Here is a 25,072-nt window from a genome sequence, read left to right on the forward strand (position 1 = left end):
GACAACTTCATTTAATCTAATATAAAAAGTGAACATTTTAATATATATTAGCTTGAACAAAGCATGAATTAATTGCAGTGTTATACAATAGTACCGGTTGTTTTTTAACGTCACCTTATGTGATTTTCACAGCCGTACAGAGGTAAAAAGGCCCGTCTGAAGGTCTGTTTGCATAAAATATTCATGACAAAATGTAACAAGAGGCAAACGTATATATTTCTTAAATAAATGTCATAATAAACCAAATTTTCTTTACTAGGTTATTCAGTTTTGAACGTTACAGTGTCAGACAATGACAGAACTAAAGCAAACAACCAGGTCAAGTGCACCTTATCTGGTATGTAACCATATTGCATGTTAAGTTACCTTTATCGGCAACAAAAGCTACCAGAAACCAAGTCAACAAAACTTTATCTGGTAACCATGTAACATGCTGGTATAAGCATCTTAGTCAGCGACAAAGACCAACCAAGTCAACTTTTCATTTGTCTGGTATACGTTATCCTAACCTAATTACATTTTTATAAACCTTCGACAACCAGCGACAAAAGTCATCCGAGTCAACTAAACTTTACCATGTAGGTAACCGTATTACATGTTGGTTGAAATTTCTTCATCGGCGGCAAGGGCCGAAAAAGTCGACTTAAATTCATCTGGTATAAGATTTCCTATCCTAATTACATATTCATGTACCTTCTTCAGAGACAAAGGCCAACCGAGTCGACTAAAGGTCAAAGGTCAACCAATTCAATTACTCTACTCTATCTAGTATCTGGTTAATAACCTAATTACCTTCCCACGCACCTTCATCAGCAACAAAGTCTAACAAGGTCAACTAAACGTTACCTGATAAATATCCATATTAAATATTCATGCACTTTCATCTACGGCAAAGGCAAACGGAGTCAAATCAATGTAACTTAGCAAGTAACAATATTAAGTGTTCATGTACCTTTATCAGCAACAAAGGCCAACCGAGACATACTAACATGATTTGACAAGTAACCGTATTCATTTTTATGAACCTGTGTCAGTGACAAAGGTCGGTCATGGTTCATCTCCTTTTGTAAATATCATCATCAGAGGAAAAGTTTGTTTTTCGTTTTTTGTTGGGCATATAACGTCGCACTGACACAATTATAGGTCACATGACGACTTTCCAGCTTTAATGGTGGTGGAGGAAGACCCCAGGTGCCCATCCGTGCATTATTTCATCACCAGCGGGCACCTTGGTGGAACCACCGACCTTCCGTAAGCCTACAGGATGGCTTCCTCACATGAAAAAGCAAAACCCAGAGTGAGACTCAAACCAACATCGGTGAGGGGCAAGTGATTCTAAGTCAGCGATCAAACCACTCGGCCATAAGAGGTCTCTTCCATCAATTGCAAAGGGTGATCAAAGAACGTAAATGTCAGTAACAAAGACCAGCGAAATGACCTTAACCGTGTCTGCCTGGTAGATATTCGGAACCTTCATCAGCAGATAAAAGTTTATTGGTTTTCTATAAAAAAAATATCTAGCATTGGAACTCTTTCATTTGTTCGCGTTATGTACTAAACCGTATCCTACAATTTGAAAAGTCAAAAGTTACATTGAAGAAAATATTAGCTCTAGCAGTAAAAAATCAATCAATCAACAGCTGGCTCTATATACGTGAGTTTTTTCTTTGTCCGAGATGCAACTTGAAATGATGAAAATATGTTAATATCAACTTGTTTATAGAACCATTTCTTTAATAACATAGGAGCCGCAGAATTTGAAATCATCGGTGAAGAAATACTAGTAGCAGCAGGCGCTAGCTTCGACGCTAGATTGAATTCGTCTTTTAGACTAACTGTAACAGCTTCGGACAATGCACCAACAGATCCTAAATCTACTGATAAAGACATTATTATCAGCATAACAGCAGGTACATTGGCAATAACTTTACTATCATTAAAAATTAAAACCAGAATGCAATTTAATGTCGTTTCATTATACAAACTTTTTATCACATTTTATTTTACAATGAACAAAAAATTTTTAAAAATGGTCCAAACTGTTGGTCCAATAAGTTAAACATAAAATTGTAGAAATTGTTAAATATTACGATTCGTTTCTCTAAGTGTGGCGAACAGAAATTAGATTAATGGTAAATACAATAAGTACCATTGCACGTTAGGTGGAAGTGTTTGAGGTGACTTCTTCGCTATGATGAAACAAACATTTACGGGCGACTTCATTTTACTACGATATACTTTCAGGACAACGAACATCAGAAAAAGGTGAATCTAACTCTGGCAACAATAATAGAGGGTTGATAATTGCTGTAGTTTTGGCTTTGTGTGTATCAGTTTCTGTCCCTGCCAGCGCCGGTTTGGCGTCTTACAAAGGTATATTACATTTAGAACGAGATTAACTGTTTATATTTTCTACATGTATATATGATGATCTTTTTTTATTCATCGAATGTCACGAGTAGTCAGTGTTAATGATTACAAGTATTAAACAACTATTTTATTGTATTCCAGGATAAATTCGTATAATATGCAGCAGAAATTTTAATACAATTCTTTTATTTTTATTTTTTGCATTTGCTGACTATATCCAGTCCATCCGTTGAACTCCATAATATCTTGCTCTGTTTAAAAGGTGTGCTTACCTTTCATTCTGATTTTGATAAATTCTCCCATACTAAAATGCAATTGTGGTTCTACAGTGACACCTCAGATGGATTATAAAATTAATAAATAGAACGAAGCATAATTATATTATCGAAATAAGCAATTAAAAAGAAACATGTACAAGAACATATATAACAATTTTCTTAAAGTTTAGAACTACTAGTAAAATGAAATATTGTATGGAACTATTCATTTTTATACACATATTGAAATAGAATTAATTTGTCTGAACCATTTCCACAACATAAATAGTGATACATTATTTCAAATCATTGAAACTTTTAACGTAGTCTTAAGAACAATCGAAACAACAGTATATGGAGTAACTTTAAAGATCAAGTAAAAGTATCAATCTTTCAGTCATCCCCACCAAAAGAAAACTGAAATTCAAGAATGGTATAGAAACAACTAATCAAACTGTTGATGAAAAGTGAGTTGACTTTTCTTATTAGTTAGTTGATATCGTCAGTGGAGTACAATTATGCTAAGCGAGAATGAATTTTGAATATGTACATATCATTTATGGACTACTTATGCGTGCCAGGCGTTTTAACAACTGTAAGGGTCTTACTTTGCGATAAATCTGAAAAAAGGAGAATAAAAGATTATAGAGATATTAATGAAATATGAATAAAAGCAATTTAAGCAACCTTTTGATCAGTCTAGTGGCTTTCCACATTAAGAATCAGTTTTGTTGTAATGCTCTTTTGCCTGTTTGTCCTATGCGCATTTTTATTCCATTATCAGAATTTTGCAATTACTCCCTTGTAGAAATAAATGAATTTGTAACTTATTAATCCGTGCTTCTGTCGTTTTCAGGACTGTCTAAAAGTACACAGTGGAAGTGAAATATTTTGCTAAAGGAAGCAATACAAGAATGATGTGATTAACAATGAAATATAAACAATGTATGGTCGTAAACCCCTGATTACCCGTAACAACTCATTTATAACATATGCATTCAAATGAACTGACACTTGCTTACTACTGACATGCTTCTCAGAATGGTTGTTATCCTATATGCGTATGTTTTGCCTCGAGTGTTGTTGTATTATATTCATGTATTCATATTTGTGTGTGTGTGTGTGTGTGTGTGTGTGTGTGTGCGTGTGTTTGTATTTGTGCGCGCGCGTGCGTGTGCTAGTGCATGTGTTCTAATTATAATTATACTCTGTTTAACGGTTTTTGGTGCATTAGGTGTTCGTTGAATGTTGTTGTTTCTATTGGCTCGTTGTCTTTAGTTGTTTTCTTGAAGCAACGAAGTGTTGCTCATTGACCACAGTTTATGTGCATTACAATGCAAGTCGTACAAACGCTTAACATGATACTAAAGAACGACGTGTTTAAGACTAGTTATTGTGGACTTACATATGTCTAAACACTGTATTTTCTCCAGTTGTGTGAGAAGTTATTGCTATCAATCATATTTTAAGTTTACTCTAATATGCTTATAAGTGAGCTATTTTACACGCGGTCTAGCAGTTGGCAACAGTATTCTGTAAAACATTTTTGTCTTATATTGTGATATTTTAAGCTAGACATAAAATACAACAGTGTCCCCTTCAAAAGAAGGTGCATGCAATTATGATGACCCTGGCCACAATATCACAAGGAAAAAATTGTTATCTTACTAATGAAATGATTTTTAATTATCAAATCAAAGCAAGATCCAGACATGAGGTATTTTAACTATTTTATTTTAATCGAGAAAAAAAATCCGTTCTTTTTCCAGAATGTCTGGCCACTAAATCGGGACCGTTGTTCAAACACTTTATGAATTATATAGGAACATTTTCCATCATGTAATTCCATATAATTGAGGTCATACGCACTATTTTACGTTGAATTTAATGGAAGTGTATAATGCTTACCAGTATTTTCCTATTTTTTACTACAAACGGATCGTCGATTTAGCTATTGTTATACGTTTACATGAAACACTTTTTGCATAACATCGTTTATTTTAACTTTTGTAAGATGCAATTTCATGCAGCTTTGTGGTATATTTTTTATTACGATATGAAGTCCTACGCGATACTATTTTTTGTTCATTTCATCTTTGTTGTCTATTATTGCAGTTTACATTTCTATTATTGTGCATATGTATACATCAGTACATACACTTGATCAATACATACACTGCATATAAGTTGGCCCACATAGCTCAACAGAGAGAGCACTGATCAACGGATCTCTTGGCATTGTGTTCAATCCCAGGGCGAGGAGTATGTTCTCCGCGAAGATTGATGTAAAACATTGTATCTGAAATCATTTGTTCTATAATTCATTTGGGAGAAGTTGGAAGTTACTAGCGACAAACAAGTTAGTACTTGTACTGAATTTAGTAACACTGGTTACGCTTACTGCCCGCCGTTTTATATCTGAAATACTTTTGGAAACAAACTGCTGACCGGATTTTTTTCGAAAAGCAGTGTCCAAAGTAAGACGTGAAATGCCTCTTAAAATCATTCTTATTTTCTATGTAAAATCAAGAAAACAAATAAAATTCGAATGGTTTGCAAGCTCTTTAAGTTTACAAATCTTATTTCTATGTAGAACTTATAAAGACTAATAAATTACCCTAAAATAGTACTTCAAATGAACTCATATTTTATTGACAATGGCGAAGTTTTCTAGGAAGTGTTTTGTTTTGTATCCAGCTGCATCCACGTTATGCTGAATAATAACAAACTGTTATCTTTTTTTTCTCTAACAAATATCTTAAAGATTACAGTTCAAGATTACAGTTAATTTCGTGATGTGGTTATGGTGCAGTTGTGGTTCGCCAAAGAGGAGGTATTTTACTTTAAATCAACGTTGAGTTGTGTCTGTAATATGTTTGAATGGACGGTTTAATTTTACGTGCAGATCAGCATGAACATCAACCTCACAATCTATTGCTAACATAATGCATTGTATATGAAGGCGGTTTGTAAATGGGTATTATTTTATAATATTGCTCTAAAATATTGCATTTTTCGATTACTGGCTATGGCATACGGCCTATCGAAATTATTCTTTATGTTAACGTCCGATACCACGACAGTTCTTTAGATTTGAGAATTATCTAAAGGCAATGACTGTAATCCTTGATAAATGTATTCTGAATTTTACTTTAAAATGTGTATAATTCCACTTTAAGAACATAATTACTGTCAAAAAGTTCGCGAATTTCCAATTCCAGATGTTTCGCGAGCGGAAATATTCGCAAATCACCGAAAACTGAAGTGCCAAAGCTAAGTTTGTATAACATTATTAGACTTTAATGACGTGTCTTGATGAACGTGGAAATTCTGATATAATGGCTGCTAGTTTCGCATGTTAAATTCAAAAAAAAATTCAGAACATTTTGACTTATACAGTATTACAAAGGCACGATATACGGACACGTGAAATAACAGTTCTCTCATAAATTTTTGGCTTAGTTTTATTGCTTATTATATTAAAAAAAAAAGATCTAGACCACGGTCATTTTGAATTGCTGATTTTAGTCTTATTTGTTTAAAAAATGACTACAGATAAAAAACAGCAAATATCATGTGAACATTTTCAGAGGATGTTGAACAGATTATTTTTCTAATGTGTAACATAACATCTCCATATGTATTTTATTTTTGGTAAGAAGACATGTTGTACGAACTGGCTATGTACGGTTTTCATATCAAGTACTGAAAATGAGCTGTTAAGATTTAATTGTTTACATGAAATAAAGTAGGAACTGAATTAGTATAATGTAACCTAAATACAGATTTATTTTCGTTCAGTTAAATTACATTTTGTATTAATAGATTGGAGAAGATTTTTGGAAATACTGCATGTTTTCAGTTACTTTAAAATTTTGCATTATTTTACAAAATTCGCTGTGTTTCCATCAGAAAATATAAATTGTCAAGTCGACCGACTGTAAAACAAAAATATAAACACGTCAACGACAAAGTTGATTTGAAAGTTCCTTTCAGCAGCTCGAAAGCACACATGTTCTCAGCTTGCCAAAGTAATTGCTCACACAGAAAGCAAGGTAAAAATTGTCTCAATGGGATTCGATGGCTTCGGTTTTTGTCGTCGTTTTTAAATAAAAAATCTTATAATACCGTCCCATCGAAATAAGCGAATAACCAGTTAGACATTGGTATTCGAATAAGGGAACAATCAACAGCAAACTATGAATTAAATTTCATATCAAATTGATTTACAGATCATTTTTCTTATATATTTTTTCTGTACATATATATTTTATAACTGATACAAACAATTTTGTACATTTCAAAATTTACATGAAATAATATTTTTTCAATTCTTATTTCCAGGAAAATTTTTCAAGTTGTATACTAGAAATATAACAAAAAATGCACATTTTTATCATAACTTTGTTTTCCTAAGGACAGCATTTTTACTGTATAAGTAGCTCTTACATCATGAACAAAAGAATGTAAACATAAACATGATACAAATCAAAGTTAGCAATGCTTTTACTGAGTTCCTATGATAGAAAACATGGATTTACAAAAAACAATCTTTTCTAGACAAAATATTTCAACAAATATTTTTCTTTTGCTTATTTCTGATAGCCTTATTATTAAATATGATTTCCGCTAGATATATCAATAATATAGATAGAAAGTGTAGCTATTATATGCATATATTTTGCAAAAGATAAATAAACAATGATAACCATATAATACACTTTCATTACTTTCCCGTCTTTTACTTGAAAACATACATCGCTTGTTTTTCATTGCACTAAAATGATTTTCCATTATATGTAACCCGGATTTTTTAAAACTTTTAATTAACATTTTTATTTAATTAACTAGAATTGTCGATAACGTCCGCATCTATTCAACTTCATATTTATCAGTATTTAAAGTAAGAGACCGTGAACTGCGCAAAATGTTGCGCAGTAACAACTCCTGAAAATGTCCTTAAATTAGTATAGTTATTTCTTTCCGAGCAAGATGTAAAGTGAAAAGGTGTTCGTCTGATATTAAAACGTTTGGAACAATATTATGTTGTTTATTTTTTAACAGTATCAAAAGTCATGGCTTCTTTCAATCACATCCATTTCAATTCATTTTCAAATATTCAAATGGTGTGTCAATGACATGCTTATAAAGTCAAACATCTGATTTTGTGACTCAAAAATATCTTCCAAGTATTCTTTATGAAGATCTATTTCCAGGTCCTGACAGCATGAACGTCTCCACCGAAGAAAGCATTTGAGCCGTGCCATGAGAAAACCAACATAGTGGGTTTGCGACCAGCATGGATCCAGCATGCATCCGCGCAGTCTGGTCAGGATCCATGCTGTTCGCTAATGGTTTCTCTAATAATAATAGTCTTTGAAAGCGAACAGCATGGATCCTGACCAGACTGCGCGGATGCACAGGCTGGTCTTGATCCATGCTGGTCGCAAAGCCACTATGTTGGTTTTCCCATGGCACGGCTCATTTCATCTTTTTCTTCAACATCTGTACTGTTATGTTTCAGTTTCCAAAGGTTTTGATTTAGATACAAATGAAGCAGTGCCACTGAGAATTCCGGCTAATAAAAGAAATCCTCCTGTAATTGCGATGTGGATTATAGTTTTGCTCAAATTAGCACCAAATATAATTAAAAATGAAAACATTAATATATAAAATTTATATAAAAAGTCTATACTATACTATTAGTTTAATTGGAATAATTGTTTAATTTTCTTAAAAGCTGATTGTAAGCACATTTGCAGAAATGTTGTACCAATTGGTCAGCAAATACAAAACTCCAGTGTTGTCAATTTTATTAAGGTTATTAAACAAATTCATATCCATATAGTATTTATATGTGTAGATACGTGTGTAATAAAAAGAATGGCCTTGCACCTAAAAATAAGCACACAGTCTCTAGCGGAATAATATTGCGTTCCTAAAGTAGCACAGCATTTCCGCAGTAAAACTCGTGCATATTCTCTATACAAAGCTAATAACATATAAATACAAAACTTTGCGAAATGCGACAAATAGTTTAACTATAACAAACTATTTTCCAAATCCAGTTTACCTGCAGTGTAGAAAGAGTCCTCATATGTTCCTCCATTGTCTACAATAACCCCTGCATAAGTAAAATGGTTACGTTTAACATGATACTTTTTACAAGGACCGGAGCCCATAGTATAGACTTCTAAATGGCCAGTCATTCAATAAGTATTTTGTAAGTGTTTTATTACACGTTATCAGAAATAACTTTTTATACCTTTTTCTTCAATATTTGACATAAGCCAATCTAAATTTATTGCTGAACGACAGATACCAGTCCGTATAACAAAGTATTTACCTGTGATCTATGTAAGGACTCGTGTTATAATTGCTTCAAACTTTACTTTCAAGTACATGTGCTATTAGGAAGAATGTAATTAAATAACTTTTACATACACACTAAATGTTTTATGAATGCTAGTACAGACAAATTTATATGTATATGATACGGCACGGATGTTTAAACTAAAGGTTCTGATCGGCAGTCTACATTTTTAATTTTGAAGAATAAAATGAATACTTACCCGCCAAAATTGGTCCCAATAATATGCCTAAACCAGCGAAGAAATATTGTATTCCAATGGCTTTAGCAAGGTTTACAATTCCAACATGTTTCACTGATACGCTTGTTGTAAGCACATACACATTTCCATAAAACGAACCAAGAAATATAGCGAAAATTAAATTTCCAACAAATGTACTTGATATGTATGGATATATAATTGTCATGATACCCAAAATAAACATAGGTAAACAGTATAAAATATCATCTCTTATAAATTTTACGGTTGCTATAGAGCCGGTGAGAATCCTTCCTATCACGGTTAGTATTCCCGACAACGAAACTAGATTTGCGGCTACTTCTGGTGTAAAACCCTTCTCTACTATATATCTTGGCAAATGCAGATATATAAGATAAGTTCCAAGACCAAAGTTAAATAATCCAAAACATAGTAAAAGCAACTCTTTATTTGTCAAAATAGATAAGCTGTCCTTTAACTTGGGACAGCGACTACTAAAACCATTCTTGTTATTTTCTGCAACAGCTTGTTCAGTTCGTCGAGCTTTTGTATATAATTCTAATTTGCTGGGGATGGCTAGCATTCCAAAAACGATACTTTGAGCGTATATTGCCGATATTAGCAAAAAGAATCCGAATGACCCATACTCCTTGTAGATAAACTGTATCAATGGTGCTAGGAAGGTAATTCCGAAACCGACACCAGCTACTGCAATACCCATGGCAATGTTTCGCCTTCTCTGGAAGTTGTAACCAACAACTACCATGCTTGCTGTAAAGCCAAGAGCTCCTCCAACACCTAAACAAAATTAACGGACAGAGTTTGAACGCAAAGGAAATTTTTGCTCGTGCAGCTTGCTCCGATAGTAATACACATTACTGTATAGCCGGAAGCTCATAAACACCTAGGCCTAATAACTCTTGTCAGCGTTTGAATGCAACATAAATTTTCGTAAGTTTATATCGCTCCGACGGCAATACACATTTCTGAAGACTATGATATTAGATGATACAGAATGTTACGTTTTGGACCAAAGTCAGCCATATCGTTTCCGTAAAGATAGTAAAATTATACATTATTTTCATCAAACTTTCGACGTGGCTTACTTACATGGTGTGTTTGTCCTTTACCTCTGTCAGAATCTTTGCAAAATTAAAACACACCCAGATATTTTTTATATCAAAGGCAGGTAAACCGTCTAAATGAAATGACTTATAATATAACTTGAAAGCGCATGTGTCTCTGAAATGCCCCTAAATAAGAGATCAATACGAATATGAAGATTATACAGATCTAGAAAAAAAAACACGTAAAATAAATTTTTAGTCTTACCAGCGACAACTCCATACGTAAATATCACACACTCAATATTTGGTGCAAACGCTGTACCCAAATAGCCAAGAAAGAATAAACACCCACATGTTACTATGGCAACCCGACAACTGTTCCGCTCTAATACAAACGATGATAATGGTGCTGAAAGTGCCAAAAGTGTAAGGCAGTACGTTTGGAAATGCGCATAATTTGTTGATGAAAAAGAAGATTTAGCATAACTGACATGACGGACAATCCTATTATAAAGAAGTTACAATATATTTATACTATGGTACTTAATATGTGATGTAAAACAATATATTTCGTTTCGCACCTAGCAAAGCTTCGGTGATTTTCTAACAAAAACTGCGGCTAGCAGCAGGCTGGTTTTCTAATATGGCACAAATAATAGTCGAAAAGATTCTTATAACCTTGCTCAACCGTTAAAATTGAAAATATATCGTTTAATATGTTTGTCGAGTCGTGAACATTTTATAAATGTAACAAATTATTTACTGAATTTATTCCTACCTCCAATACTTATTAATGACGTGTGAACAGCTCCTGCGACGGATGTTAGTGACACGCTGGTCTGGTACTTTTCTAGAAGAATCATGTGAACTATTCCAGAAGCAAACTGCGTACCTCCCATCAAGCAAAATGTTCCGAAACTTCCGGCTAGCACAACCCAAGCCCAACCTTTATCTACGTCAGCAAATTGACGCTTACATATGTCTTCTTTATGTATGTGTTCTTTATTCAGTAACGATTCACTTGTTGAGTTTGACTTTTCCATAGTTTTATCAATTTCTATCATTTTCTGTTCCGCCTCGTATCGTTTCTCTTTGCACCTACAATGTAATAGTATAAGCTCCTTCAATTGTCACCAAATTGTTTACACGGGCGTGCCCTTTTGCTTTTTGTGCAAAAAATAGCGTACTGAATGTAATTATCAAAATATGAAGAAATTGTTCAAGTAAGATATGAATTTAGTTTGGACATTGGGTAAAGTGAAATGAAGTTATTTCAAGCCTTACCAACAATAAACCAGAGATTTTCATAAAGTGGACAATAATTATAGATTCAGTATTGCGGGTATTTTTTGGCCGTTTGGGAAGGTGGTTTACTTTCAGTTCTACTGTTATTAAATGTCGCATAAGCCGGTGTTAGGGGGCGTGAGAGGTGCTGTACATTTCATTACCTCCAATAAACATAGTCAATCCGAGTCTGCTATAATGCTGCTTGGTTGCAATCTATCTTTCAAAAAGTTCTTTCAACAGGTTTTTAATTATAGTGTTTTAGATAGCATTTTACTACACCAGCTCGCATTTTAAGTCTTAATTATTATTAAAGGTACACATTTTAGGATAGAAAACACTCAAAACTAAATCAAATTTTGTCCTAAAAATGCAATGCTACTAAATGTTTTCATGATGCGCTGGACCTGCTGTTTCTGAAATAATATCATTTAAGTTTCCAATATATACATATAGGGAAAAAATGGCCACACACCCTGGTGGAGATGTTGTTTTGACGAATCGTAATTAATTTGAATAATTTTAACCGAGGGTTACATAACGACCATATCATCATGAAATCTGTTTAAGTGGAGATGTCGTTAGAAGATTCAATGGAAATAAGAAAGCTTTATGCTCTCTTTTTGTGTTATTCTTTGATGTTCACCTTTATTATGTTGACATTTAATTTGTATTTGTTTTCATATAATGTCTTTTTTTTACCACAATAGATTCTATCTCTGTCTATCTATCTACATAAATCCTATTTAGAGTTGTTTTAATCCAGTATATCTAATTTGGCCCGTTATTCTAGGAAAAACTAGAGCTATCACTAAAGATGATGAATGTACCCCCCGCATGCACTGACACAGTACATTGCAATTTGACGCACACAATATTGCATAATTGTGTGGACTGTATGTATATAGACTGTATGTATACAGTATAGCAACAAAAAACAAAGTCCCATAACTATGCAGAATATTTATCTAAAAGAACGTATAATGCACCATGCACAACTAGGGTTGGTACTGATCACTTGTGTAAAGTTTCAATAAATTGTGTGCAAGGGTTCGGACAAGATTGCATATGCACACTGTATGTACATAGTATGTTAACAAGAAACAAAGTCCCATAACTCTGCAATTTTTGTTGTTGAAAGAACCTAGCATGCCCCATGCACAACTACTGTTGTTACTGATCACGTGTGTGAAGTTTCATTAAATTGTGTCAAGGGGATGAGGAGAGATGGTGCGCACAAGATTGTGTCTACGTATATAGTATAGTAACAAAAAACAAAGTCCCGTAACTCTGCAATTTTATTTTCTGAAAGAACCTAACATGCCCCATGCACAACTACTGTTGTTACTGATCACTTGTGTGAAGTTTCATTAAATTGTGTCAAGTGGATGAGGAGAGATGGTGCGCACAAGATGTGTCTACGGACAGACAGACAACCTGAAACCAGTATACCCCACTTACAACTTTGTTGTCGGGGGGTACAAAAATGACATTGCTTTAGGTAGACGTTCATATGATATAAAGAAAGAAAAGTATTAAGTAAGACATTCAGGTGAAATTGAGGTATGTTCAAATCACATGTGCTGCTACAAATCTGAACATATTTCTGATATAATATCATAGTTTACCGTACCGCTTTTCACACATTACAGTCTCCTATTCTAAAAATATTTAGCTATTACAGCTGATAGCAGTGGAGTTCGACCTTGCTATGTTAACATGTAATATTATAGATAAAGCATAAAAATGAACAGTTTTGCTGTTTTAGATATTTTCTCTATGATTTTGTTTTCCATTTACAAGTTTTCATTTCCTAGTAGTGTACCTAGTAGTGTACCTGCATTGACAATCGGCAATTTCCGTAAGATAACGTATTCTCGTACGTGTTATTTCGACATCCTTCGGACACCATAGTAACAATAAGGAAGTGGTTACACGGAAAATAGTTCCTCTGGTTTGATGGTGAATATTGGTGAATTTTTGAGTGAAAGATCTGCAGTAGATGGCATAATTTAATAGAGGAGATATGAAATAGTAGGTACATGTACAATTTGACAGAATGAGAATGTCAGAATATGTATAACATGCCTTTTTGATAGCGCGTGTTTGCGGCCATCTAGAGTATTCTTCATACGCATGTGATTTGGTTTAAAATGGTGGTAGAAAGAGCCGGTCAACCCCATGTCTATTGTGGCTGGAATTGAATAGTTCCGTTGAGTTCAGGTATTTTTAGTGGGGGTGGAATGCATGCAAAATTGCAATAGTGTCCAGTGCCTATATAGAACATTATAGTAAAAATAACTGTGGTCTTAGGCCATGTAGCTCATTGCAGCGTTGGGGCGGTCTTCTGCGCATACCCTGAAGTGAATACCAATTGGAGCACACGGCAAAAATACGGAAATTATTGCATGTTCGCACGCATTAATGTATGATATGTATGATATACTGACTAAAGGTTAGGGTTAGTGTCATCATAGTTACAAAATATATACATTTAAAGTACTTTTAGTTCAAATTGCTTGAATCCGGTATATACCGGAGTCTGTATATAATTTATACCGGCGCTCCAACTCTGCATTGAGTCACAGTCATAGTAATTTGCTTTTACTTAACAGCCCAAAATGCCGAAATTGAATGGAAAATGTCGATTACCGTTACGGGTCCCACTACCTTAAGTTTTGAAATAATAACCTTTCAACAAACATTTTCACACGAGCCTGAATGAAATCAGTTCATAAAGATATATGTTATTACCATTACAATATACAGAGTTTAATGTTTACATACCAGATCGACAGCTATGTTAACTAGTATGATCAATAATGAAAATGGATTCATTCAGTAGCATACAGGATAGTATTATAATATTCAATATACTTTAGAAAGTAGTTTAACAAGTCCATGGAGTCAAATTTTCTTTTTACTCCCCACACATGCTATATTAAAACGTACCTTTATAATATCCGAATTAATTTGTGTGGCAAAATCTGCATATGCGATTTTTGTCCGATATTAGTTACAAAACATACAAAAGATCATATAAAGCGCTCGGTTACGTGTTACAGCAAAATTAATTATGCGTAACCGTATACAACCTCGCGTATACCAACAACAAAATTATTTTATTAAAAAAAAATAACGAAAGAACAGTGTAAAATGCCACAAAAATCTGGGTTTTCTTTTCATTTATTGATAATCAAACATTTATCAAAAGAATGTTAACATTCATAATAAGATTTGTGACCTATCGGTTTACCTTTGATCACATTTACCATGTAAAATAAAATGCTTTTATTCTTGCAAACACTATCTGCAATATCAAGTGTCTAAGAAATTTCTCATTTTTTTCTACATTCTTTAACAAAGTAGTATGAGCCGCGCCATGAGAAAACAAACACAGTGGGTTTGCGACCAGCATGGATCCGCGCAGTCTGGTCAGGATCCATGCTGTTCGCTTTCAAAGCCTATAGTAATTAGAGAAACTGTTAGCGAACAGCATGGATCCTGACTAGACTGCGCGGATGCGCAGGCTGGTCTGGATCCATGCTGGTCGCAAACCCACTATGTTGGTTTTCTCATGGCACGGCTCATATTTTAGTTTAATACAAACGTATAAAAGCATCAACGCCAGCTGACATAAGGGCAAAGATAAACGGTATAGGTGCTGCCTTTATCTTAAAATAATCATTTATTACATGTATATGTAAACGCATGTTTTGTCTGAAATACAGCCTGTATTTCACTAATGAATACATACGCTGAAAACAGAAACACACTAAAAGTGGATTTATCTATATAAAAAAAAGGTTATGTAAGCAGTAACTTGATCTATGTTGATGCAAATGATTTGCAAATGATTTTATTTTTGAGCTCAATAACTTCAAGGATGAGGCACATCATTCAACATTCTAAACTTGTAACGCACAAATAAACCATTATGTTCAGCTTAGTCACAAATAGGCTGAAAGTAATATTCGTTTGGCCTTTTTTGTTCAAAGTTCCGTTCAGAAGTTGTCTTTGAGTCAACAACATGTGAGTCATCAAACTACCAGCATTTTCCGTTTAATCTATTTAATATATTCTGGGGCCGATGATAACAATAGGTCATTCGAAAACCTTCCATCCATTAAAACCTATATATAGTTGAATAACAATTTGTACCCTCCTTTGTTGACCTTCATTGCAAAAGAATCGCTCTCTCGTGTACTAGAAGTGTATAGCATTCTGTTTCAGACTGTTTTGCAGTGTTTGCCAGATGAACAAACGTTCACTATTGTCATTTCACTTTTACATTTTTAAATGTTCAAGTTCATTTTTAGCGGGTAGTTAGCGTTGCGCTAACAGACGTTGAAGTATGTATGTATCATGCATGCATGTTACAGCTCAAATATATCCTTGGATTCTGGTTCGTTTATACTTTTTCCAACTCACTCACAGTTGGAAAACATGTAGCCGCTGCACTGAATATCCCCGCAAATAGCGTGCAGACACCTGTAACAAAACAAATATAGTTAAAACAGTTCTGTACCGTTAACTTCTTTTTTACAAATTTAACAAGGAATGACCTACGTAAATCAAGAACAGAAATTGAATTGAATAACTAAATGTTTTTTCCAAACAAATGTTAGACACACTATATAGTGCCGGTAGTTGTATTAGGCAGAGCTTTAGAAGTGACTTAATCGTTTAAAGAAGAAAAAACGTACCCGCGAAGTAAAATATCCTCCGATATCGACAAGTACCCCTGTATAATGTAATATTAAAATAAATTCACAAGTATTCTCATGATGCAAAATACAGAAGAACCTGTTTCATTAGAGTTCATGACATTGCAAGTAGCTTCCTACCCTCAAACGGAACTGCATTATATGTAACAATTATCCCAAAAGACATTATATGATAACAAATGCGGCGACTATATATGAGCCGCGTCATGAGAAAACCAACATAGTGCATTTGCGACCAGCATGGATCCAGACAAGCCTGTGCATCCGCGCAGTCTGGTCCGGATTCAAGTTGTTCGCTTTCAAAGCCTATTGCAATAAGAGAAACCGTTAGCGAACAGCATGGATCCTTACCAGACTACGCGGATGCGTAGGCTAGTCTGGATCTATGCTGGTCACAAACGCACTATGTTGGTTTTCTCATGGCGCGGCTCATATATATCCAATATGTGTAATGACTTTTTAGCTTTTTGCTTTGCATATGTGATATCATCTTGGTTTTCTTTGTCATGCTTTTTATTTTATTGATATTTAAATCACGAAACAACTGGTTTGTAACTAATGATTAGAATCTATTCTTCTTACGAAGCTAACTATTTCTCAACCTTGATTACCTGCCCCTGTCGCTAAGCAATGAGCCCTACTGGTAATTCACCTAGCTGCGGAAGAACGGCTTTATGCGTATTGTCTTCCCTTAAACATTAGTTCGGCCTAAAATTTGCGACCGCTGGTTAACTTATTTTTCCTGTCCAAATTGAGCTTAATTTGAATGTGCATACTGGGTAGACACGTTTGTACTAGTATGGTTACTATAACAAATGCACCATGAAGAGTTCTGTTACTTGTACTTGGAAGTTACAAAAACTTGTAATACACATTTTATAAATTAAGACTAAAAAAAGATCTCTAAAATAAGATTGTCGTATCTTTGGAAAGAATGTTGACGTTTTATCAAAATACATCGCACATACTTTTGTGTGATATTATAGAACACAACAATTATGTATTATGTATTTGTATTAAATAAAATTGAAATTGTTCTTGTACTCACAATGGGAATATCCTACCTGCACTAATGGGTCCTAGCAATGCACCGATTCCACACAAAAGGTACTGGATGCCGACGGCCTTAGAAACATTGGCGATTTCAACATATTTCAAAGTCACGCCTGTTGTCAACACGTAGCAATTGCCGTAAAACAAGCCAAGAAAGATTACGTAGGTTAAATTGCCAACGAAAGATTCAGAAATAAAAGGATATATCACTGTTGTTACACTCACGAGAAACATCGGTATACAGTATAATAGAATATCTTTTGTACACTGACAGGCTGATAATACACCAGTTAAAATTCTTCCTCCAACAGTAAGAATTCCGGATAAAGACACAAAATTTGCTGCAACATCCGGAGAAAATCCCTTTGCTAGAATGTAATTAGGAAGATGTAAATATACGAGATATGTTCCTAATCCATAGTTGAGCATACCAATGCTAAGACATATCACAGATTTATTTTTTAAAACATCTTCCTGCAAAATGAGCACGGCTTTTAGTATTGACCATATCGACATTATTGATAAATCCCGTTTTCCGGTATTTCCGTACATATGGTCAGGAGGGTCGGCGAGATTAACCGATATAAAGACCGTGTACACTATGAGCGATTATTTTTGCCAGAAGATAAGAATTTATGAAAGATCTTACTTTCTTACAATGGAAATACTATTCTACGACTTCGGCATTGTTTTTTGCAAAAATAATCTGTTTATCTTGAACAATGCAAAAAATTTCACACCTTCGGTATCGAGCCACGGAAGCGGCAGTGTAGAATAAAAGATAAAATTTCAAAAATAAAGTAAACTTTGAGGATATTTTTGCTATATCTTAATAACAACAATGTTTAATGATAATCTGCAATACTTTTTTTTTATTCATTTTCTTTGTTTAAAACTTTAAAAAAGGATAATCTAAACACTACCGCCATGTAGCGTAATGGCCGATACCCCCCTCACCGTGAAAACGGGAACGGGCGTTTATTAGTGGTTTATACCGGAAAACGGGATTTTATCCATAATGTCGATATCGTGAATTATCACCGCTAATTAGGAGACGGTTTTTATTCCGGCGAGACGGTGCATGCCGTTCTAGTTTGCTAGGAAATGAAAGCATCCCGAATAAAATAATTTGCCCAAATATGCCTGCAAGAATAAGAAAAAATCCAAAAGATCCGTAATGATCATAAATTAACTGCATTAATGGTGACAGTATAAAAATGCCAACACCAACTCCTGCGTTAGATAAGCTTATGGCTAGGTTTCGTCTTCTTTTGAAGTAAAATCCGACAACGACCATGTTTGCTGTGAATCCAAGAGCGCCTCCCAGTCCTGTTGAAATATAAAAAAAAATCATAACTGACACGGCTATAACGCTAATTTGACACTTAAAAAAAGAGAAGAAAGAAATATTTATAAAAAAGAAAATATTTTAGTCGAACATACAGTTAGAACTATCTGAAATGTTGTTATTTCAGTGGATGGCGTAGAGGTAGGGTTTGGAAAGTGATATTTTACTTGAAAAAAAATGGAACTCTTCGGTAGCTTTACAGTTCATCAGAAAAATACTGGCACCCTCTAATTACTGAAAGTGAACACATTTACTAAGTCTCTGTATATCTGTATGATTTCTGAAACTTGTCTTTTAACATGATTAGCCGCATTTGCTCTCATCTATAAATATATAAAAAAAATTAAGGGTGGCTAATCAGATTCTGGACAAGTAATGGATCTGTGCGGAACCTAACATGTGATCATTAACATCATAGATTAAAACAGGTAGTATATTCACTTGAGGTATTATCAAAATTTGGTTGCCGAGGATAGTTATAATGCAGCATAAGCATAAATTCTATAAGCATACTTTGCATATATACGTAACGATATAAATGCTGAAATGCAAGCAATTAAAAATCGCCATCAGCCCCATGCATATCTTGGTGCTCAATCATACTTGATTGGAAATAAGTGAATTCCGAAGCTTCACGCAATTTTAAAACTTGTTTTTGCTTCAACTGTTGACATATTCTGCTATCTTTTAAATGTATATGGAAACCTAGAAGAACCTTGAAATAAAAAGAAATATTCACCCTTTTAAATACTTTCATTTTAAAGGGGATAGTTACAAATTTTTATTTACAAAATCAATATTAGATTTATTTCCAGTGGAAACACTCTCTGTAATGGTATTTTTGTTCAAACGTAATATACGAAAAGTAAAAATTGTCATAAAATGTTTCTTTAATGTGACTGGCCAACTTAAACAAGTAACTATAGAGATAATTCGGATTATAAATGTATCAATATATATATATATATTTTATCAGTAATTCAATGTAGCACACATTTTACTGATAAAACAGAAAAAATCGAAACACATATCCCTTTAAATAGAAAGCCGAACTGGTTCATCTTCTCATTTCAGGCGTCAAGACAAAAAAGTCAATTTATATTATATGTAAACCAAAGAAATGCTCTAGTAAAGAGAAATAATGAACCATCAATGACCTTGAAAAACGAAATACAATAATGGGAGCACATAAATCTAACATTAGGGCAGCACAGTCCCAGTGGACTTTGAGAACTGGCTCTATCTGTAAATGTGCTAAACTCTAAAAGTAGTCGGGAATACAATAGGAAAAATGCGGATCATAATTTTACTGAATACATTCAATTGCAATAGTCTTTCGAGGTTTATAAAATGAGTCATATATACATTGCTCAAGAAGTATCTTTAGGTTACGCTTAAATATTCGTAAAATGACTATAACTTTCGTGAACAGCCTCGCGCGACAGTCCGTCTCATTGAGGCAAACATTTCAGCTACGTGTCATTGCGAAAAAGCGACATAACAAAATGACAGCCACTGTATAAAATGGATTCTACCTATCTGATAGCAATGTCGAAAAGTTTTACATTAACAATATAACCTCAACATACTTTCCTTTATATAATGAGTTAATTTAGAGATACCTGCGATAACTCCGCGGGTTATTATTACCACTTCTATATTTGGAGCAAAGGCAGTCAAGAAACACCCAACTGCGAAGAAGATTCCAGAGAACACGATAGCAACCCGACAACTGAAACGATCGAGAACCATACTGGATAATGGACCTGAAAATACAGGAAATTAAGTTTCCGTCAAACCATGCACTGTCCCTCTCAAAACACGGTTCTTAATCAATGTACTTAAAGTGATTGACGCTTTCGAACTCCATACTTCATTTTGGGTTCTTACAATAACTTTATTTTTTTACTTTGTAAATACAAAATGTGTTAAAACTGAAATAAAAAGATTGCATAATGATAATATTCGGATTGAATCAATATTGTTGCGATTTTCTTTACAGTTTATAACACAAAATTGGTTCTCAAATAACCAGCTTATAACGTCGCGTCACAATGCACGCTTTCTTTTGAAGCAGTACCAGGTAAAATTCACGTTTCGCATATGACGAGTTGACATGCGCGTCCACTCAGTCCAACGTAATGACCTCTGAAAATGAGAGAGGTCTTAATTTAAAGGTAAGGTACGTGTCCAGTTACGTAATACATTCAGAACGGCAACTAACACTTCCAAATGCATATTTGATAACAAAATTGAATACAGGGACAATTGGGAAAATAAACATATTTTGTATATTATTGTCTGATGGTAACGGAAGCCGACGGTGGAGGTCACAAACATATCTCAAGGGTTTCTGCAGATATACAAAGCAAACTTTCTTGCATAAATGCATCATATAAAGACTAAACTCGGCGTTTTTATTGGCGATAACTGTATGATTCCGCTACAATTTCTAATTATCAATCTATTGTTCTTTGAAAAGGTCAGTATGTGTTAAATATCCATAACTGGGGCGAAAAGATCAGCGACACTACAACAACCATATATATACAATGTTTCTAAATGGTAGTTTTAATTTCTTTTTATTACAAACATGGCATTAACGACACTTTTGCATATTCTGTTAAATTCGTAAAGTATCGTTTATATTACAAAGAAAAAACGCGAGTACAATTTTCATCCCGTTTTTAAGTTTTCTCACAGTGAAAGTCTCCTCCAGCGTGACTGATACGGATTATTTTATGTCACTGACACTTCCCAGCATCTCACAAGAAAACACAACATTATGTTAATACATTTTACTGAACTTTACTCATGAAAAGCGTACCATAAAAACGCGTTGTTATACCATTAACATAGTTCAAAAGCAGCAATAGGCAGTGACCCAAAGCGCAGTTACAAAGTTCGTTTTGTCTTACATATATAATATATCTGATACCTCCGATGGTAATAAGCGATGTATGGAGAGCTCCTACTACTGTTGTCATCGATACACTGGCGTGGTACTTGTCAAGCAGAATGATATGTACAATTCCAGATGCAAACTGCGTTGCACCCATCAGACATGAAGTTCCAAACGAGGCTATCAACACCACCTAAGCCCAACCAGTGTCAAGGTCATTGAAATCTGGCTCCAAGGATTCCGTCTCCTGAAGTGACCTGACGGTGTTAGGTCTCGGATCGTGGCGAGGCATAGCATTCAGTCAAGAGAAGGTTCTGCTAAGACATAAAAATACATTAATTGTCGAGCTAACATTAGTGCGGTCTAAGAAACAATCACTTTTAAATTTTTCAGTTAATAAATAGATAATATTTAATGAATTATTGAGGGAAAGGTTATGGATCTTGTTCTCCAATCGTCCTCTCATTGCTACCTATCTATTTTCGAATTTCTTATTTAGTCTTCCCCGAACAAAAAATACATTGATTTGTTATCATTTAAGACAGGGGTCGCCCTTTCTCTTTGCATTTTATTTTAGGACAGCTATCAATGTTTCAAGTTTCTTCAAAGTTTCTTTGGTTATAAAGGAAATGTGAATTTATATATTTATTTGGTTGTATTTAGAGTCGTACCAGTTAGGTCATATGGTGACTTTTCGAGCTTTGTGTGGTGGAAGAAGTGACAACTAATCACGGTGGTATAACCTGGGTAGGTAGAGCCACAGATCTTTCCTAAACCAACTGGGTGGCTTCCTCGCATGATGAATTCAAAATCCCAAACGAGGTTTTGAAACCGCATTGGCAAGAGGCAAGTGATTCAACCTTAACCGCTCGACCAAGGAGGCACCGTGCGAGGAATCAAATACACATAATCGCCAATTGTTAGATTGTGCTTGCATTTCCTGTTTTTTCAATCTTGTATTGTTTCGAGTTTCACTAAAACTCCATTCAGAAGTTTTAATAGTTAACGTTAAGTTTAACACAAGCAAGTGTCAGATCTTAAATATTTCCACAAATCATAGCCCTATAACTTCGAAAGATACACTTCATGGAGAAACCTCAGACACATTACCATGCAAATGCAAAACACTGAAGTACATCCACAAAAACAGTCTGGTAACTTCTAACTTAAAAGAACATAAAACACATTGAGATGGTGCACACGAAGCATTACGACAGATAAAAAATGGTTTCTCTACCCATTCCGTGAAATCAACTCTAGGCTGCTCTCGAAATCCCTTGAACACCGTAGACATGAAGCCAATAATTTACAATAACTTAGCCACTAAACAAATTGTCTCTTAAAGCTCCGAATAGGATTCTCCGTCCTCAAAACTCTTAATAGTATGTAAGATACCTGCTCAAAAGACAGGTGTGTGTTTAACCTATATCATTTATAGGTATATAATATGTACAATCTTCGAGTCGAATGCATTGGCATACGAAACGTGACTACTAGTATGTTAACAAGATAAGATGTTTTCACTGAATTGACCTTGTAAACTCAATTGTTCAGTTGTCACAAATTCCGGATGTCAACACTTCCGGACAAAACAAAACCTCGGAGATTTATTCCTTGACAAAGAAAATATAAAATGTAAAAAAGTGGTGGATTAAAAACAAATCTTCCAGAACGTATTTGTCACATTCAACAGAGGTACATGGAAGACAAAAGCCCCACGCTATATAAGTACTGAATCTTCGAAATGTCTCATTTACCTAAAATAAACATTTTACCTGACATGAGTGACATAACTGTGACATTTTAACTTGACGAATCTGGATTAATCCATTAAATAAATTAGAAATTGAAAAAGAAATATTTAAATTAATACCCGTCAGGTCAAAATACAGTTGAATATCGTTACCTCGATATCGGTTAGCTCGATACTCCGGTTAGCACGATGTGATTGAGTCGGTCCCGATTTTTTTATGAGATTTTTCAGTTCCGTCAACTTACCTATACTGTTTACACCTGGTTTTGTCGATATCACAGCTTGTCAAAACATATCCATGCAGTAACTAACTCTAGTCCCACTTTGTGATTCGAGCAACGAGGGTATAGGTACCAAGTGTGTAACTGACCAAGCGAACGTACGAGACAGGACTTGAGATGATATCATAAAGGAATTAAAAGGAGAAATTCGTGGTGTTGTTAAAAATATATATTTAACTGCAAAAGGAAGTTATTTCTCTGATTCTTTGACATCAGCTAGAATGGAGCAAGACGAATAAGCTTAATAAGGCTTTCACAAGAATCTGGACATGTATGAGCATTCCTGGCGATATAGGAAGCCAAAAAGAGGATGTTAAGACCAAGATTCTGGAGGAGAGAAAGTGGAAGAAAATTAAGGCGTGCAGCAGTAATTTAGATAAATGCCGTGGTTAATTTGAACAGAAGAATAATTTTGCAATTTATTCGAAAGGTGAGTGTTTGTACAAAGCTAGAAAAAAAGATGTCAAGCGGCCTCTTTGTCCACGAAAATTAGATACCATATCCAGAAAATCTAACCTTATATGCCCAACAAAGGAAACGGGACAAACAACTTAACAAGGAGTAGAAATAACGTTCAGCTAACAGGCGAAACCAAGGCTCCCCAGTCGTATGATGATGGACTTAGAAGCGAGCTGGCGGATCAGGAATAACAAAAATGTAACTTACAGAGAACTTTTAAATGGCACAGTTAATAACAGCAGAAGTATTCAGGCAAAAGAGGAATATCTTTATGTAAGTGTACCTTTTCTCAAAAAAAAGTATTTTCCATAATGCCTTATATTTGCTTTCTGTGTTTACCAGGTCGACTAAACGTTTATCTTCTTTGATTTCAGATATCAAGAAAATACAAATTATATTACCTGCTATACATAGGCGTAGGAGCGAGTTTAATTTTGGGGGTGGGGGAGGGGCAAACTTTTCAACAGCGGGGGTGGGTGGGGGGCATAGGGGCGAGTTTAAATTTGTGGGGGACAAACATTTCGACAGCGGAGGGGAGTGGGGGGCGGGGCCGGCAAGGGATCCCCAGCCTTGTCCAGGGGCCATATGGGCCATAGGCCCCCTCAAGCCCCTGTGTTTAAGCAACCATTGAGTTATTCATGCCATGAATTCCCAGTCCAATATTACCACTTTATATTTTCGCAGTAGCGAACTGTGGCAAGTCTATATCTGCATGTAGTTCTCGTGTGGCTATCGATGTGTAACGTTATCGTGTTCGCATTAACCGTTAATTATAGGCTATAGCATTTATTTTTTATCCATCCGTATTCAAGAAATTAGAAGGTTAAAGACCCACCAATACCTAGTGGTCTACTTTTTCCTCTCAAATGAACTTGGTGCAAATAATCGTGCATACTACTACATTATTTGAATTATATATTTAGACATTAAAAACATTGTCTTAGCCGTATATCTGTTACTGTCAAACTGTAAATAGATACTTGTTATTTCTCATTTCTTCAT

At 34.6% G+C, this 25,072-nt stretch overlaps 2 protein-coding genes across 5 annotated transcripts in view; one reads left to right on the forward strand and one right to left on the reverse strand.

Annotated features, from left to right (window-relative positions):
* The window catches only part of LOC123547538 (protocadherin Fat 3-like), a 57,513-nt gene extending 49,847 nt beyond the window's left edge, over positions 1-7,666 (forward strand). Inside the window, exons 9-13 of one of the 2 annotated variants that reach the window (XM_053551814.1) lie at positions 260-337; positions 1,746-1,910; positions 2,245-2,373; positions 3,025-3,094; positions 3,484-7,666. In XM_053551814.1, the coding sequence (XP_053407789.1) occupies positions 260-337; positions 1,746-1,910; positions 2,245-2,373; positions 3,025-3,094; positions 3,484-3,493 (452 nt within the window). In that variant the 3' untranslated portion in view covers positions 3,494-7,666. The remainder of the gene's footprint in view (positions 1-259; positions 338-1,745; positions 1,911-2,244; positions 2,374-3,024; positions 3,095-3,483) is intronic. The other variant, XM_053551815.1, reaches the window with a different exon arrangement.
* A 45-nt stretch (positions 7,667-7,711) lies between these two features.
* On the reverse strand, positions 7,712-20,427 carry LOC123547539 (monocarboxylate transporter 12-like). Of its 3 annotated transcripts, none has more exons than XM_053551812.1 (6): positions 20,298-20,427; positions 11,042-11,361; positions 10,529-10,672; positions 9,200-9,994; positions 8,701-8,751; positions 7,712-8,223 (listed from the first exon to the last, which is right to left on the reverse strand). In XM_053551812.1, the coding sequence occupies exons 2-6, from the start codon at positions 11,325-11,327 to the stop codon at positions 8,141-8,143; spliced, it is 1,359 nt and encodes a 452-aa protein (XP_053407787.1). In that variant the 5' UTR covers positions 11,328-11,361; positions 20,298-20,427; the 3' UTR covers positions 7,712-8,140. The 3 variants fall into 3 exon arrangements, with proteins under 3 accessions (XP_053407787.1, XP_053407788.1, XP_053407786.1); XM_053551813.1 differs by lacking the exon at positions 20,298-20,427 and adding an exon at positions 14,500-16,523 and having other exon boundaries at positions 7,712-8,205; XM_053551811.1 differs by lacking the exon at positions 20,298-20,427 and adding an exon at positions 14,500-16,522.
* Between the last annotated feature and the right edge of the window lie 4,645 nt (positions 20,428-25,072).

Source organism: Mercenaria mercenaria, chromosome 9, assembly GCF_021730395.1.
Source record: "Mercenaria mercenaria strain notata chromosome 9, MADL_Memer_1, whole genome shotgun sequence".
In the NCBI taxonomy this organism is placed as follows: domain Eukaryota; kingdom Metazoa; phylum Mollusca; class Bivalvia; order Venerida; family Veneridae; genus Mercenaria; species Mercenaria mercenaria.